Source organism: Schistocerca cancellata, chromosome 1, assembly GCF_023864275.1.
Source record: "Schistocerca cancellata isolate TAMUIC-IGC-003103 chromosome 1, iqSchCanc2.1, whole genome shotgun sequence".
Taxonomy (NCBI): domain Eukaryota; kingdom Metazoa; phylum Arthropoda; class Insecta; order Orthoptera; family Acrididae; genus Schistocerca; species Schistocerca cancellata.
In genome coordinates, this window is record NC_064626.1 from 467,419,643 (window position 1) to 467,438,426 (window position 18,784).

General features: G+C 45.0%; 1 protein-coding gene across 1 annotated transcript; it reads right to left on the bottom strand.

The window, feature by feature from the left end:
- Nucleotides 1-210: 210 nt before the first annotated feature.
- LOC126177053 (putative uncharacterized protein DDB_G0271606) lies at nucleotides 211-18,131 on the bottom strand. Its single transcript, XM_049924293.1, has 5 exons — nucleotides 18,003-18,131; nucleotides 13,472-13,675; nucleotides 11,501-11,731; nucleotides 7,584-8,105; nucleotides 211-427 (listed from the first exon to the last, which is right to left on the bottom strand). The coding sequence occupies exons 1-5, from the start codon at nucleotides 18,015-18,017 to the stop codon at nucleotides 362-364; spliced, it is 1,038 nt and encodes a 345-aa protein (XP_049780250.1). The 5' UTR covers nucleotides 18,018-18,131; the 3' UTR covers nucleotides 211-361.
- Nucleotides 18,132-18,784: the final 653 nt, after the last annotated feature.

Sequence of the window (18,784 nt, forward strand, 5' to 3'; positions counted from 1 at the left end):
ATCTAAACCGGTCGCACATTCAATACTAACTTAACCGCCAGCCCACAATGCTATATAATGTCATTGCTATTGTTCTGTTGATCAATGTATCGCATTTAACTTATGTATTGTCTTATTCCGTTATCTCGAAATCACTTTACGCAGTATATTTCTAGTTGAGAAGAGTAGATGAGTAATGATGGGAGAGAAATCAAAGAAAAAAATCGTGTATATGCTTTCGAAGCAAAGTTTATTTACATGCGTGGTAAAATGCTATATACAAGCTGAGCGTTTGGCAGTATAGTTTTTTTTCTGTGGCGGGGTCGTCGTCATCATGGTGGTAGCCTTTTTCGCTGTCGTCGTCATCACCTTCTCCGAGTCCTCAATAAGCACGCTGCAGGTTGTGGTCTCCGCGGATCGTGTATCCATAGCCAAAGCCGTCTCCTTCCTGAAATCACAGACACCCAGTAGTCAGTCATCAGAACTTCCATTCCACTTCACTCTGGCCAGTGTATTGTGCTTCAGTATGGTCGATGTGTCTTACGTCGTAGCGTCGTTGGAAAAAAAAGTATCATTTAAAGGAGAGTTACATAGCGCCTCTATAACCTCCTGGCTCGAAAAGAAACGAGTAACATATAAACTGGAAACTGAAGCCCGACAGCGTCTGGTTTGAACGTGTCGTGATGTAGACTGGGCACAAGATGGCACAACAAGTTCGTTGATCGTGTCGATGTGTATATTTCATCCTTTACGTAACTAACAAGAATTTAGCGCAAATTTTCAAAAACTAACTTACGGTAAGTGTGCCTCATCAATAAAATTATTACCACACGTGTTCATAGATGCCGCTGAGAGCAGAAGGTATGACAACTTAGTGTTACACGGAAACGGATTCTCGGTGCTGAAAGGCTACAGGGAAGTAAACTCAGTTATCTGTCATCTAAGGCAGTGGTTCCCAACCCAGGCATAATTACGCCCTGAGAAATAAAATGTAATTTTCTGAGGGGTAAAAACAAAAGGTGTCAATTACGTGTTGATCATGAGTCTAAATTATTTTTAAAAGATCATAACTATTATCAATATTTCGTAAGGCTGTAGCACTGATTACGTAAGTTATCAATAATTATATTCTATTTATTTCAACTACTAACATTAACGCGAGACAAATTGTGATGGAAATTACAGCCAGTGAAACTAATGAATGATCATCTTCCTCACAAAGTCCAACCATTTCGTATTTAGCACCATGCTTCTACGACAGTAAAGTTGAGAGACGTGTGTCACATACGCTTAAGTATTTCGTGAAATACCTTCTCCGAGTTGTAGGTAGTTCCAAAATAAACCAGAAATTGCTTCATTATTCACTTCCCACCAATAAACGAAATGATTAACAGCACGACATAATAGTTACTATCTAATGGCTACTAAACTTCTGTAGAGCCTACACAGTATTATTATTATTATTATTATTACTGTTATTATGATTATTATTATCATTAGTGCGAGTGGTCAGACACGAAGCATTGGCAAACTGAAGTCTTCCAATTTCTGAAAGTTCAACTCAAGGAGTCCAGGAATCGTGTGGTTTTCAAGCAGGAGACCTAAGTGTACTGCTCGTCGTTTAATTTGGTTTATTTTAAGTGAGAGCGCGGGGCGCGGGTGAAACAAGTGTCGCTAGGGAGAAGAGAGGTGAAGAGACCGCATGTTTTGTAAATCACGAAAATCCGCCGGTTTATACACTCACACACGAATAGACCCCACCTCCAGCTGGACCTGAGAGACTAGACACGACGGGCGATGCATGCCCGTCAGTGGAAAACGACGAGCCCGAGATGGGCGGGAGGGATCTCTCAGAAATACCCGCGGTACTGGGACGCCGCAGAAATCCGCTCGTGTGTGGTCACCTGTTCGATAACGCAACAAGCGGAGGAGCCGCGCCGCAGCGTAAGGCGAGCAGCGGGTCGCGGGATCGAGTGTCGTCGCTTCCCACAGCCTCGTTCCGTTCGCCGATTTCCGAGGCACCGTTAACTCCCGCCAGTGACGTAACCCAGCGGGCTCACATTTCACGCGGCCCAGTGACCAGTGATTTGCATAGTGTCAAGTAGTCGGCAGCTACCAACGCATACAGAGACAAAGCAGCTCGAATTCCGGACAACTTTTGATCGCCCCATGTGCACCCATCCTCTGAACATTTTTTACCTTCTAGCTTGAGCAAATCGAATGTAGCCAATGAAACTCCAACGGAAGCTCCGGAGCGGTCATCCTGACTTTCCGCAAATGCCTGACTGGTTTCTTCAGCAAAGGCGAAGCCACATTCCTTAAACATTCAGAACGAACTGAGCTAGCGATCGTACTTTGATCACCTCGACATCGACGAGACTGTAATATATAACTTTCCTTCACTCCGTGCCACGATGATTCCTCTATTAAAGTCAGGTTCTATTTCCCCGTCTGCAGCTCAAAAGATATTCTCTTTCCACTGCCTAGGTAAAAAAGAAAAAAAGAAAGGAAGGAAGACAAGACCTTAACTTTCCGCAGAGGTCTTCAAATACTGATTGGGGAAGGAAATCAGCCGCGGCCTTCCGAAGAAACCACCCCAGCATTCTCCTTAAGGGGGGACGTTGATGAAATTGACCAAAAATGTCAATTTTAGATTTACCTTTTATTTGTTAGTACAACTCATGGACAATAAGTTCTCAAAGTTTCAATGTTGAAATCGCATCCGAAGTGCCTGAAAATTAATTAAAAATGTGACGCGGCCTCCCTGCCACGCCCACGTTCTGAAGTAGCACTTCAATACCACCTCAGTGAACAAATATTCTGTTTATTACTTTCAACCAAACGTGTGTGGGATACATCTAGAAGGCCCTGATACATGCTCTTTGGTTTTATAGATCATCTTTGGCCAATCCTCCACTTCTCAAAAAGTGTGTTCATGGCAAAACCCAAAATCCAAATGAGTCTCTAAATTCACTCATATGGAAACGATGCCCTAAAAACACATTTGAATCTCCTACAGTTGTCAGAATTGCAACTTATGATGCAGTTATTGTTTTTAATGATGGGAACGTCGGGAGGATGAAGGTATAAGAAAGCATGGGCTTCAAGATAGGAAATTTTACTCAAGACATCCTGAGAAAAATAGATTTACAGCGCCCCTATTCAGCTGAAAAGTTAGTTGAAGATCTGTTAAAGGAAAGAAGACAAACAACAAGAAACCAGAATAGAAGCCTTGAAGGGAAAGACGACCCAGAGTACAAATGTGGTGCCTTCAGATGAAGTGACATAAGGAAAAAAGTTAGGTTGAAATTTAAATTGCGTTTCCTGAAATGTTTGTTTTTTAGTTTATGTACCTTTTCCTCAGATTCTATTAATTCTAGAATTATGAAATTTTGTACACATATTTCTGTAAACCTAATAAACGTTGTCTCAAGAGCAAATTTCTAAATTCTGATTGCAGGCTGAGATATGGGGCAAAGTGCTTGGAATTTTGCATGAATTTAAAATTGTACTTGTGGAATTATAATTAAAAAATTATGAAAATTCTCCTGTTTGAACTATTCGAAAAACCTCATGAGAGGAGCTTACAACATGTAAAGAGATGAAACAGAGAAATTTTTGTAGAAATCTCTTGAATACTTTATGAGAAAAAGGAACCTACATTATTTTTTGAAAACAAATTTCATTAAAAAAAGTTGAATTTTATATGTAAATGTATTACTTTCATGCAAGGCGTAGTACAAAATTGCCAGGGGGAGTTAAACCGTCGTCCTTCTCACTGCGTAAGTGAGAAGGCAGGCAGCAGGAAGACGTGCAGGAACATTGCACCGTTGATGCTCCAGCTAACAGCATTAAATGAAGAGTATTTAGCTATGATTTTCGTGCTATAGTAACTATAGTGAGGGTACTTTCCCACTGTAGTGTTCATTAAGGATAGCATAGAGCGAACAGGATAAGTATCACGTCAACAGGTAGAAGCGATAGTTTACCGAACCTTGGTTTTTGTCTATGGAGCCAAAAGGAGAAACAGAGGCCAACATGGCGCTTTCCCCAGCATCGCCAGTTACCAGTATAGACAATGGCTGGAGGGTGTGCGTAAGACAGTGACAGTGAAGCACACTATCGATAATGCAAAGTATGCACCACCTCTTTCTGTAAAACGTTAAGTCCGTCCAGAGGTACTGGCGGATCCATCAGTACCGATCGACCGCCATGTTACCCTCAGCCAATGGTGCCGTTGGATGCAGAATGGAGGGGCGTGGAGTCATCTCACCACTTTCCAAGCGGTGTCAGTTTTGGCGACCTGGAGCCGCTGGCCTCAGTTGGCACCACGTGACTGAGTGCACTCCGTTCCACTCCACCCATCAAGAAAAAAGTCGCTGGCAGTACTGGGAATCGAACACGGGTCCACCGCGTGGGAGTCAGCCGCGCTGACCACTCGCCTTTTTATACAGAACACCTCACGAAGCCACCTCCTTATCTGTACCCCCCTACAGAGAACTGTCACCCGCAATATGTGACGTCCAAAACCTATAGTATTAAATTTATACAGACGGTAAGTGATCCTAGAGTGAAAAGGCAAACAATGCTCGGAAATAATATTTCCAGCGATACAATCTCTTAATCGAACAGTGCGTTTGAGGTAAATGTTTCTAAACTGCTTACATTTCCGTTACTGACGCAACGTTGAAAAACATTACACAGTCGTTTGTGGTGTTTCCACGGCTAACATGATCACGGAATTATCCTACAAATACAAAAATCTATATCTCTGGCGCTCTATAGCGTCGTTGGATGACGTTTCTAGACATGGGTTCTTGCTCAAAATATTATGTACTCACTCCCCTCTACAAGTCTAAAATATGTTCAAATGTGTGTGAAATCTTATGGGATTTAACTGCTAAGGTCATCAGTCCCTAAGCTTACACATTACTTAACCTAAATTATCCTAAGGAGAAACACACACACCCATGCCCGAGGGAGGACTCGAACCTCCGCCGGGACCAGCCGCACAGTCCATGACTGCAGCGCCTGAGACCGCTCGGCTAATCCCGCGTGGCTCCACAAGTCTCAGAAGTTTGTAAAGGGAATTCCTGAACACTCTCCATAGAAGAGGGCTTAAATAGAGAGTTTTTTGAAGAAACGAAAAAGACGCGAAAGTATTGTAATGAACTGAACAAATAAAAACAACAAATATCAAAATAGAGAACAACTTATAAAATGTATTAGTAGACATTGGATTGCAGTTGAAATTCGTGTAAGTCATTCTAAATAATACACTGTCAAACAGAAACATTATGTGGATAATGTGAAAGTCGGATAAAAGAGATAAAAACTTTCCGAACATGATATTACTAAAAGATAGTTACAGCTAAACCATCAGATTAACTATAAATTGAAGAAAATTAAAAACCTTATCGATAAATGAAGTATATGGTAACGAAATTCGAAAGAAGGAATAGTTTACTTGTGACCAAACACTGACGAACAAAAATTTTTATACATTGCAGAGAATGAATATTGATTTTGGTAGGCTTTCAGAGACGAACAGATTATCTGCGAGTCCTCCTTCGATGCTTTTACCGAGTGAGTTGAAGCAGTGGTCACCACACTGGACTCGCATTCGGGAGGATGACGGTTCAAACCCACGTCCGGCCATCCTGATTTAGAGTTTCCGTTATTTCCTAAATCTCTTCAATCAAATGCCTGGATGTCTCCTTTGAAATGGCAGGGCCGATTTTCTTCCCCGCCGGCCGGGGTGGTCGAGCGGTTTTAGGCGCTACAGTCTGGAGCCGCGCGACCGCTACGGTCGCAGGTTCGAATCCTGCCTCGGGCATGGATGTGTGTGACTTAGGTTTAAGTAGTTCTAAGTTCTAGGGGACTGATGACCTCAGAAGTTAAGTCCCATAGTGCTCAGAGCCATTTGCACCTTTTTTTTCTTCCCCATCCTTCCCTAATCCGAGCTTGTGCTCCGTGTCTAATGGCCTCGTTGTCGACGGGACGTTAAACGGTAATCCACCACTCGATGCTTTTAAGTGCTAGCATGAAATAATGTCACTCGGCCTCCTGCGTACTAAAAGCTTTTTATCGTTGCACCATTTTGGTGACTCCCGTATCAACGTCATTACTAGTTTACTCAAACTGATTCTCATTTTTCCGCACGAGGCTGAATACAGCTTGTTCCAGAGACTGAACCACAGATAGTCACTGTAATTCGATTCTGGTACCTTCACAAATGCATCCTACAACGTTACCCACTAACCACGCACCTTTCAGAAACAGAAAGTTATAATACTCATATAATTCACTGTTTCGTAATTGCAGCCGGATAATGAAGTCATTACCCAAGTCATTTTCATGCAACATACTACAACTAACACTGTACTCAGATGTCTGCCTTTCGTGCAGGATTCAATGTCCGACCAAGCAATAGCCTCCCACAAGCTAGAACGTATCTTCTCCAAACGCATTAGAGATCCTTCTACAATATAAGACTGGAATAAGACAAACATAGCTAAAGCGTGGAGTTTGGCTTCTCCACAGCCGTAGAATTGTTACTGAGGTAAGAATTTCTTCTGCTATTTTGTAGAGCCTCTGTTCTCATACTGCACGTAGTTTTAATATGTCGCGTGTGAAGAACACAGCGAGTACTACGCGAAATTGTATAAAAATTCGATCTCAGTAGTTAAGATAGAAACCTTGCCATGTCTGTGCAGTGGGTATCTACATCTACATCCACGCCCTGAAAACCATTTTGAAGATACGTCCCGTTTTACTCCGTATTAAAATTTATTTTCTTTCCATCGCTTATGCCGCATGATAAATACCGCACTATAATTAGTCTAATCTTGTATTCATGGACCTCCGCGAGGCATACACAGGATGTCCAAAGAGGAATGGTCAATACTCAGGGATACGACAGGGACAGAAGAAGCAAAAACGTCTAGTAAACATGGGCTCTAAAATGCATACCTTAATAGCTGCTAGCATTTCTTCATCTTCGATACTACGAAACAAATCTCTTCTACTTCAAGCTCTTTGGTTTCCTTATTTTGAGAGCTGGTAGTTCGGACAAAAACAGGAAAAAACAGTCTAGTAAAGATGGGGTCTAAAGAGCATACTTTAAGAGCTATGAACACTTGTTCATCTTCGGTACTGTTCCATGGAACAAATTTTTGTTAGACAGGCAACCTGCAACTGAATCTGTGCACCATGAACAGGGTTAGCCGTTTAGTGATGTAGATACAACAAGCAGAAGAAACGCGCACTAACAGAACTACGTAAACCCCCACACGCCCTACTGGTCTGCAAGCCAGGAATCTGATAATGGTTAAATCTCGAATGATCAGCCGAATCTCGGGTGACCATCCGAGTGGCGGCTTCGTCTTGTCGAAACGTTTCAATAACTATCGTACCCATCATCTTCAGGTGCCTGAAGATGATGGCCTCATTGAAGCGTTGCGATAAGACGAAGCCACTACTCGGATGATCACCCGAGAAGATTTTGTCATTGAATTACGCCGAGAAAGCATGCAATCATAGCAAGCTGACGCTTGAATTTACAGACGGACTATAGCAGAAGGAGGGGGGGGGGGGGTACTTACAAAGTTGACAGAGTACTCCTGCCCGGGCAGCAACCCCTGCTGCTGCAGGGAGCGGAACTCGGGCCTCGGCGCGTCGTACGCCGCCCCCTGCTGTTGGTAATCCTGCTGCTGCTGCTGCTGTTGGTACTCCTGCTGCTGCACCTGCTGCTGCTGCTGCTGCTGCTGCACTAGGTTGGCACGGGCCGCAGAGAAGGGCGTGGGGAGTGGATAAGGGCCCGGGCGGAAGTCGGCCCTGGAGGCCGCCGAAGACACGGTCTGCGCCTGCGACGGCTGCTGGCGGTACTGGTACTCGGTGGAGACCCCCTGGTAGGAGGTCCGCTGCGGCTGGCGGTACTGGTACTCGGTGGCCAGCGGCTGGTAGCTGGAGGCCTGCTGCTGCAGCTGCTGCTGCTGCTGGCGGAACCGGTAGTCAGCCACGAGCGCCTGGTAGGAGGGCGTCTGCAGCGCGCGCCCCAAGCCGGACGGCCTCATCGGCTGCGGGCCGGCCGGAGCTGCGAACTCGCCGCGGCCGTCGCTCACCACCTGTGAGCACCACAGCAGTCGCCGTTCACCCACGCAGCTCCACGATATCGCTGCAGTTCGTAACGGGACAAAATCGACAGATGTGAACGTAATTTCCGGAGTACCCCAAGGGACTCTTATAGGGCCGTTACTCCTTGCAACATCTAGTGGATAATGTTGGAGGAGCCATAATGTTATTTGCAGCCGATGCCGTTGCCTGTAAGAAGGTTAAAAATTGAATTTCGTATGGCATTATTGGCTGGGAAATCTCACGAGGTGGGTTCAGCTGCCTAGTCGGAAAGGGTATTCTTCCTCAGTACACGTTGTCTCTTCCCTCGTAATTATCTCTGAGCTGTATCGCATAGGAACGTGTGGGATTGGGTCCGTGTTTACTGTAGTGTGGTGGCTGTTATATGATTATGACGACGATGAAAAGGGTGACGGTGAAATCCAGTGCTGGAATATACTCTACTACTCTCAAACAGCACCAAGGGAGCTGCCGAGCTTAACGTCACCATCCGACGGACGGATCAGCACCAACAGCGTCACATGTCGTCACTCCAGAGACACTGCGGAGAGGTTTGGAATTTAACCCGGAGCATTGGTGCAAAGATCCTTGCGCCACCACGTCTTCTTGCCTTGCCGGCCACATACTGGCAATGAAAACGTCGTTCACCAACAGGATTTGAACTGGCTTACCTTCAACTTGAGTGCCATCTTTCAAGCGTGCGTTAGCGACCTCGACTGCGGAGGCGGGTTGTAGGAAGGTTGCAGCGCCAAAAGACTGTAGCGTAATGCAGAGGCTCGACAATTAGCTGCTACAAAAGTAAATAAATGTAAAGTACTGCCCGTAAGTGGGCAAAGAGATGTACCACTGTTCGGTTGCGCTGTTGGCGACAAAACACTGGAAACACTAACTACAGTAACGTACCCACGACTAATCACCGGAAACAACATAAAATGGAATGACCAGAGAAAATAAACAGCACAAAGCAGAAGGCAGGTAGAGATTCGTTCGCAGCGTCTTAAGTGTAAGTAGGCTGTTTAGGTTTTTATGTTGGTAACGCCACGTAGCGCTCTGTATGAAAATCACTGACTATGCTGTGTGCAGTCTGTGGCTGGTTGGCATTGTTGGAATATTCGCAATTGTATTGGGCAGTTGGATGTGAACAGCGCGTAGCGTTGTGCAATTGGAGGTGAGCCGCCAGCAGTGGTGGATGTGGGGAGAGAGATGGCAGAATTTCGAGAGCGGACGGTCTGGACGTGTCTCCGCCAGCAAAAGGAAATTTGTAAGACTGGATGTCATGAAGTGATTTTTGAACATCATTGTTTGTTCTCTATCAAAATCTTTCATTTTCTGACTATGCCTATCAGTAGTTAGTGCCTTCCGTAATTAGAATCTTTTATTTAGCTAATTGCAGTAGTTCGAATAACGAAGATTTTTGTGACGTAAGTGATTCATGAAAGGTATAGGTTATTGTTAGTCAGGGCCATTCTTTTGTAGGGATTATTGAAAGTCAGACTGCGTTGCGCTAAAAATATTGTGTGGCAGTTTATTGACGATTAGAATAAGTAAAGAGAGAAATGTCTGCGCACGTTCAGTTTTGCTCAGCTGTTTGAAAATCAAACAACGTAAGAGGTTTATCAGCTCAGTCATTCATAAATTTTTCAAAAGAGGAAGTTTCATCATAAGGACCTTTGTCCATGAAAGAAGTGGCTGGTTCACCCGGCTCTTCACCATTGTTCATCAGTCTGGGATTAATACAAAAGATAGAGAAGATCCAACGAGAAGCGGCGCATTTCGTCAGGGGATCTCTTAGTTGGTGCGAGAGCGTTACGGAGGTCCCCAACGAACTGCAGCTGCATACGCTACAAGGCGGGTGTTGTGCATTACGGAGAGTTCTGCTGGTGAAAGAAGAGTCAGGCAACATGTTACTTCTTCCTAAGTACGTCCCGAAAAATGATCACGACGATAAATTTGTAAAATTCTAACGAATACGGACATCTGCTGACAATCATTCTTCTCATGCGTCATTCGCTAACGGAACAGCAAAGGCGGGAAAAGATAGTGGTATGCCAATTATTCTCCGCTACACAGCTCCAGGTGACTTGCAGATTGTAGATGTAGACGTGGATGCATATCCAAAGAGCTGTAAGTTACGTTTTGCAACGTTGAAATTTGGTAATACCCTTCTTCAGTTTTCTATTGCGCTTCAGTGTCTCACGACCACAGAACTCGTATACAACGTTACAATTTTTTATTTTATTTGATTATTAGTTTCGATTGTGGAAAGCTAGGGACTCCTCTTCCATCAGACTGGAAAAAATTATCTGAAATTGTACCATCTAGTTGTAATATGGGATGGCTGCCATGTAAATTCTCGAGTAGCATGAGTTCAGGAATGGGCAGATCCAGGTTTAGTATGGCAATAGGGGCTACAACAAAGAAGTCTCGGTATCGACTCTGAAGATCAAACATTTAAACATATGCTTCAGTGTCGACTCTATCCAAACACCTACGCAGAAGATGGTTCGTATCACACCTCAGAGAATGCACAACTAGAAGTGCCCAAATTTTGGTCAAATTCTACTTAATGTAATATTTGTTAATTATGTAAATGTGTACAATAATGGCTAGTTCCGATCATTTACGATCGTCTTCACACCGCCTGCATGTGAACCACGAATGGTGTATGCAGCAGGCGACCCCTGTTGGCCTCAGCCCTTCAGTTGCCCGTCCCTGAGCTGCAAGCGCACTGGGCCGACTCTTGTGCCCCTGACAGGACAATTTAATTTATCACAGCTCAGTCAATTCCACGAAATATTTATAAATTATACACACAATATTTCCTCGTGAACCGATCTATTAACGGAAACTGTATCAAAATAGCTACAGTCGTTCCTGAGATAAGCATTTGCATACAGGCAGAACACGCAGTGCTGGATTCTAGTTTAGTGATATGTATATGTTCTTCCCCCACATGCTGCTAATAGTGGAAAGGTCGAGAAATAGTGTGAAGGTGAACCTTCCTGCTTGAAAACAGGACCTTTGCCTTTCGAGGGCAAGTACACTACCAACTGAGCGACTCACGACCCCTCCTCACAGCTCTGCTTCCACCACTACTTCATCTTCTAGCTTCCCACCTGCACGAAATTCTCCTGTGAAACATGTCGCACTAACACTCCTAGGAGAAAGGACGTCGCGGAGATACGGCTTTGTCACAGAATGGAGAATGTTTCCAGAATGAATTTTTTCACTCAGCGTAGGAGTGTGCGCTGATATGAAACTTCCTAACACACCGTTTTAATTTGCCAAGAAGTTTCATATCAGCGTACTCTCCGATGCTGGGTGAAAACAATCATTCAGTCTAAAAAAAGAGAGTGTGAACTGCACAGTAGCGATGTAGACGTGTTACCTGGTAGTCAGCCTGTTGCTGGCGGGCGGCCTGCTGCTGGAAGTCTGGGCGGCTCCTGACAGGTGGCTGGAAGCTGGTCCTGGCTGCGACCACGGAGTCGTCCTGCAGCTGCTGCAGCTGCTGTTGCTGCTGCTGAGGGAAGGCCTGGGCCTGGGCGCGCGCCTGGAAGTCTGCGCGGGACGGCTGCGGGGGCAGCGGCGACAGGCGCGCCGACGCCGACGCCGCCTCCACCTGCCGAGGCACGGCCGCTCACTCACTCTCGACCCACCCAGCTCCCACCACAGTACAAAGCCCTGTACTACCCTATTACACACTTCGTATCGGGAAAAATAATATTTTTGTTAAATGGTCTGTGCATCTCGAGACCATTAGAGATGTAAATAGTTCGGAGTTGACAAGAATGAGGAATTGCAGGGCCGAAATTTTATTCAACCCGAAAGTATCCTGTTCGAGTAGTAGTAGTGGTATTACGACACTGGATTCAAATTTGATACGAGCAGCCGATGGTCATTTAGTGAGTTTTCTGATGTTTCGTCAATACGAGAGACTGGCATTGTCATAGACTTCCCAATCCGCCATCAGCAATAGAAGATGAGTCTGTCAATGCTGACCAGTCAGAAAAAGACTAAACGACCATCGGCCGAAGATCCTGAGATGAACTCCAAGAGGAAGCATATTCATGAGCGTCCGCAAGTTGGGGGTAGAGAAGGGCCACTTACCCCTCCTCGAATCTATGTTCATTCTATTTATATCATTCTCGCGCATTTCTACCAATGATTGTCTGGTTCAAATTCAGATGGCTCTGAACACTATGGGACAACATCTCAGGTAATCAGTCCCCTAGAACTTCGAACTACTTAAACCTAACTAACCTAAGGCCATCACGCACACACCCATGCCCGAGGCAGGGTTCGAACCTGCGACCGCAGCGGTCGCGTGTTTCCAGACTGAAGCGCCTAAAACCGCTCGGCCACAACGGCCGGCCATGATTGTCTGGCATTCTACTAAATCGCAGACGTAGAATCGCCGAATGCCATGGGAAATATTGTTGTTTTTAAAGTTTAATTCTGTTTTTTGCTATACAACTGGATTTTCTCAATGATTCTTTTATGTTTAGGATTTTTAATTTTAGGTGAGTTGCTAACATTATTGACTTCTTGCCTTTTGAATTCTGGCTCGGTATTTTCGGCCAACTGTAGTTTAACGATTTTCCTGACGTTTCGCCAGCACAAGTGGATAGTATTGACCGAGGTTCACGTTCCATGTCTGGTGGTAAATCGAAAAATTTTTTTTGGTTTGTAACTCGTTGAATACTATGTATTTAATCTTAAGAAGGGTGCAATTTTAGATTGTTGAATCAGAAGTGAGGCGTTCACATTCATACATATTAATACCATTAAAATGTGCATTGGCATACAGGTACCATTCCGGTATTAGAGCTATTTACCTAAAAACATTAAATGGATACCTGTCAGTCGTTTGAGATACTACAAATTTAGCTTTTGGGGAGCTATCCGTTCTCCAACTCACTGAATCACTTATATGAAAAACAACAATTTTAGAATCTTGCCCCCTCTTGGATCAATTTCTGCGGACACCCATGATCACACTATTTTTGTTTGTTGTAAGAATTAATTGCAAATTTCTTGGGGGAGAACGTTAAATTCCAGTATGCGTATTTGTGTTGCTACTCGGTGTCAAGCTGGATGCAATTACTTACGAAACATGAGATTTCGACAGTGTCCGTTGCCGTCATCTTCAGCTAATATTTGGGAAATGACCGTCGTTGCTGTATCGCGCCTTGAGTATAAGCAGAGGCGCGGTGTATGAAAGACGCTCATTTTATGGGTATCGCCTGAAGATGACGGCAACACACGCTGTCGAAACGTCGTACTTCGTTAACGACTGTACCCGGCGGGACGCCCGAGAACAGTTGATTTGCCACGAAGACATAAGATGACCGTGGCGTACCTGTTGGTGTGCGGCGTCGAGGGCGGTGGCTGTAAGAGGCTGCGGCGATGCCCCGGGCAGTAGGACGACCAGGCGGCTGGCCGGGGCGGCCACGGGAGCAGCGGGTCCCGCCGGGAACGGCAGCAGCAGCTGGTAGCTGGGCAGCAGCGCGCCCGCAGCGGCCGCCGTCTGCCACGCGCCGCACCACACCGCCAGCGTCAGCACCTGCGGCGCAACAGCAGCCCGCTTTACAGCTGCCCACCTGTACCTGCTGTGCGGCCTCTCCTCACGTCACTCACCTAGGATGACGTCACCACGACGCTAACGCTTCGTTCAGTTTACCATAGCCTTTATAGAAAGTCGGTTCATCCCCAGCGCTAAATAGCAAGTTATTCCATTGTCCACAGGTAATGAGATGCTCTTGAGCACGAAGGCAGTCCGAATATAACCAGCAGTCTACGGTTGCTGATAACTTTCCTGGATGCATACAGTATGACTACATCTACATCCACATTTATACTCCACAAGCCAACCAAAGGTGTGTGGCGGAGAGCACTTTACGTGCCACTGTCATTACCTCCCTTTCCCGTTCCAGTCGCGTATGGTTCGCGGGAAGAACGACTGCCGGAAAGCATCCGTGCGCACTCGAATCTCTCTAATTTTACATTCGTGACCTCCTCGGGAGGTATAAGTAGGGGGAAGCAATATATTCGATACCTCATCCAGAAACGCACCCTCTCGAAACCTGGACAGCGTTCAGCTTTACGCGTGTCATCCTCTGTTTCAACGCCATTATCACCCCAGAGTGTCTGGATATGCTGTTTCGATCCTCTTACTGATTTAACTTATGTCACGGCAATCGTTTCACGACTGAACAATGCAAATCACATTCCCAGCTATTTAATCTGTGTACCAACTCTCTTTAGAGCCTGGATTTCAATTAGGCATGGTACATCTACACTTAAATATATACCCCACAAGCTACCACAGGGTGCGTGGCAGAGGGTACTGTATGTTACTTATAATAATTCTCTTTCCAGTTCCACTTGCAAATGAAACAAGGGAAAAATGAGTCTACGTGCTTCCGAACGAGCCACGATTTCTCTTGTTTCGCGGCCCTTGCGCGAGATGCATGTTGGTGGCATTAGAATCGTTCTGCAATCTGCCACATATGCTGATTCTCTAGAGTTGCCCAGTTTCTCCCATCCAGGGACTCCCATTTGAGTTCACGGATCATGTCCATAATACTCGCTTATTGACCGGACCTATCGGTAAGAAATCTAGAACTTAAGCCTCTAAATTGTTTCGATGCCTTTCTTTAATACGACCTGGTGGGGATCCCCAACACTCGAGCAGCACTTGAGAATGGGTCGCAAAAGTGTCTTCTTTATTGAGGAGCTAGACTTTCGTAGAATTCTCCCAATAAAGCTAAGTCGTCTCTCCTATAACTGAACTCTTGTCCTCGTTGCATTTCGTGCCACTTTGCAACTACGCCTAGGTATTTATCGGTCTGGCTGTCTCAGTGCCGTACTATGTTCCCACTTCTTACAATTCAATCCCACAATATTACGATTAATATGTGGAATACATTTCAACGAATCAAGTCAAATCTGCCACTACAACTCACTGCAAAGCACTTAATGAATATCACTGACACCCCTTACACGGAAACTCCGGTCTGAGAATCGCCAACTCAGATTTTCACTGTATCTTCTTTTTTCTTGCAACTGTGTCCCTTAAGACGACTGGCCAATTACTGTTGATGGCAGGGGACTTTCTGCCTACAAACCGACGGTCTAACATTCTCTCTCTTATATATTTTGATTTTCCTTATCGTATTAGTTTTCCGAGTAGATAATAGAACGTTCTGCTTATCAGAACATCCAGCGCTACAGGTTGTCCATTTGTGACCCACAGAGACACATAACTCAGTTATACAACTTATGGCCGTACTACAGATCTACTGAAATTGTTATGTCGTAATAACGTCTTCCTAGCTACCTACAAGCGTTTCCACAGTCGTTACACCTATTACATACGCCAACAGTGAATCCTTACACGTATTTTCCATGTTAATAGCTAACACGAAATACACATAGTCGAAGAGTTATCTTTCATGGTTTGAATCATCTCCATTGCGAAGACGTCTTTCAGAAAAAAAAGACTTTCGTATGAATTCACAAGATGCATTCATTGAATACGTGATTAATTTTTTTGAGTGATAACTAACTCTGAATACTATAGTATACTATAAATACAAATAAGGTGCCTCGAAATGATTTCATTCTTCAGCCAATATCTAAGTGAGGGGGAGGGGGGGATGGCGAGCATAAGTTACAGAACTAGACTCGCATTACTGCCAGAGTTTACACAGCTGTCCGGGCATCGGACACCCTGACTTAGAGGTTTCTAGTTAAATGTATGGCTGTTCTCTTCATCAAGAACAAGGCCACTTTCGTCTCCGTCGATGTCTAACTCATTGGGTGCTCCGTCTGTAATAACCTCGATTTCGACGAGACTTTTAAACTCAAATTTTCATTTGTGTTGGAGGTAAGAAGCTTCGAGTTTAACGTGCCGCCCATATCATAGTCATAGAGTCGCAACAACTGATGAGTTAGACGAACTGGAATGAAATCTATTATTATTAAGGGAAACAAATTCCTGTTGACGCCGCGATCACGATGACCTTTAAGAATAACTACAGTTTTAGCTAAAGGATTTTTTTTATTATATCATTTTGCGCTGGAAGATTCGGCTCTTGCCAACTTTGAACACAAAAAATAGTTCAAATGGTTCTGAGCACTATGGGAGTTAACATCTGAGATCATCAGTCCCCTAGAACTTAGAACTACTTAAACCTAACTAACCTAAGGGCCTCACACACATCCATGCCCGAGGCAGGATTCGAACCTGCGACCGTAGCGGTCGCGCGGTTCCGGACTGAAGCGCCTTGAATCGCTGTCCCACACCGGAAGGCCAACTTTGTACACAAACGTAAAACTTCCTAGATAAGTATCATTGTCAATATATCCGAATCATATGCCAGTCCAAAACATATAGTTTCGAGATACGTTTCGTCATACGCTGAAGAAGAACTTTGCTTCCGAAGTTATAAGTTTTCGTCCGAAAATGGCAAAACCTGAAATTCTAGCATGAAATATCACAATTAGAAAGAATATTTAAGCTGTCCAGACCGAATTATTTGAAAATATATCGATCGCAATTTGAAGAAACCGTCGAATCATCCGTGTCGAACGCTAAATCTGGAAGACTAGATACGAGTTTGAGCCGCACTGGTTCTAAATACAGTCCGGTGCATTAACCAATGGATCGTCTCGCTGGGTCCTGTGTTTCCGTGTCTGTCTGGTCTGGAAACAGAACGATAATTTAAGTCAGCAGTTGAAATCCGTGACATCCTATTTCTTTCAGCAAACTAGTTTTTAAAATAAAAAGAATTGTAACCGTCATTCGGCTACTAGGGCTTACAGCCAGGTTACAAGTTTTTAAAACTCAGTCTTTTCTACCACCACCCTCCTCTCTCTCTCCCTCTCTCTGCCTCCCCCTCCCCCCTCCCCCCACCATCGTTGTCTGTAGTCTGTACTATTTTTTCCATCAGGCTTCTGAATGATAAAATACGGCCCACCACAAATTCCTCTCCTGTGCCAACTTCCTCATCTCACACTAGCAATTGCACCAAATATCCTCAATTATTTGTCGTATACATCCGAATCTATGATTTCCCATGTAGTTTTTACCCTCTACGGTTCACTTTACTGCTGTGGAAATCATTCCCTGATGTCTTACCACATACGTGTCCTAGCATCCTGTCCTCACTTCTTGTAATGTTTACCATATGTTGCTCTCATTCACCGATCCTTCAGAAAAACCTCCTCATTTCGTATCTTGTCAGTCCATCCGATTTTTCGAGACTCTTCTACAGCACCACATCTCTAATTCTTCGGTTCTCTTCTTCTACGGATGTCTTCCATGTACTCATTTCACATTAACGTTACATTTATTTAGAGAAAGGAGTCATTGTACCGTCAGCAGAATACACCGATCTTGCACTACGAACTTGTAAAGAAAGCACAGAACAGATAAATTATGCTATTGATATGACTGGTTTCGACCTAACTAGGTCATTTCCGTACCTGCAATACGCAGAGGAGCGCAACTGTCACAAGTATCAGCGTAGAGTAAGCGAAATATGCTTGTTACGTTTATTCTAGTTTCCATATTTTAGATCTCGAGATGGGATAATGTGGCTGGATTCTGGTTAGAGAATTTATCTCTTTTCTTGTCTGTTTCCAAGCACTTTACACACACACACACACACACACACACACACATCTAACCATTTCTATCATTTGATTCTTATACTACTGAGAGCACAAAAAGCTTACAAGCTCAATCTACGCGAGAGTCAAACACGCACCATCCGTTTTACGAGAGGACGAAACTACTTAGACGTCACTCAAGCCTGTGCTTCTTGTGCCTGGATGGCGGAGTGGCGAGCAGAGGTAGAAGCAGAGGAAACTCTGCTGGTACTCACCAGAGATAGAGCCATCACTGCTTGTCCTGTGAGCAGAAATCGAATGGTGCCCTGACCAGTGGCCGGCACCTTCTTATAGACGCCTGCCGGCGGGTGTCGGGTTGCGGTAAGGTGATCCGCGGCAAGGCGATCGGGCGCCGAGACGCTCCGGCGGCCGCACTGGGCCCCGTTTCGGCTGTCTGGACCCTCTGTGGCCTTCAGACGGAGCGATTTCGGCACCGGCCAGCGGTGCAACGGGGGCGTGGCCGCGAATCACTGTGCAACAGGGAGGCCGCGCCACTACTGTGCGCCAATCTCTACCACTAGGCATGTGAAGGAAGGAAGATTCTCAAGCGGTACCTATACGCAATCAAGTTATTATCAGCATGTACGAGTATGTGACACTGAAGAGCCAAAGAAACTGGTACACCTGCCTAATATCGTGTAGCACCCCCGCGTTCACGTAGAAGTGCCGCAACACGACGTAGCACGGACTCGACAAATGTCTGAAGTAGTTCTGGAGGGAACTGACACCACGAATCCTGCAAGTCTGTCCATAAATCCGTTAGAGTACGAGGGGGTGGAGATCTCTTCTGAACAGCATGTTGCAAGCCATCCCACGTATGCTCAGTAACGTTCATGTCTGGGTTGTTTGATGGCCAGCGAAAGAGTTTAAACTCAGAAGAGTGTACCTGGAGCCACTCTGCAGCAATTCTGAACGTGTGGTGTATCGCATCGTCCTGCTCGAATTGCCCAAGTCCACAATGGACATGAATGGATGGAGGTGATCGTACAGGATGCTT

What these genes read in the sequence shown, in the direction of transcription:
- LOC126177053 (XM_049924293.1), bottom strand. An exon ending in AGCAACAGGCTGACTACCAG is followed by an intron (nt 8,106 to 11,500) that starts GTAACACGTCTA and finishes TGGTGCTCACAG; the next exon opens with GTGGTGAGCGACGGCCGCGG. An exon ending in AGGAGTACTCTGTCAACTTT is followed by an intron (nt 428 to 7,583) that starts GTAAGTACCCCC and finishes CTGTGATTTCAG; the next exon opens with GAAGGAGACGGCTTTGGCTA.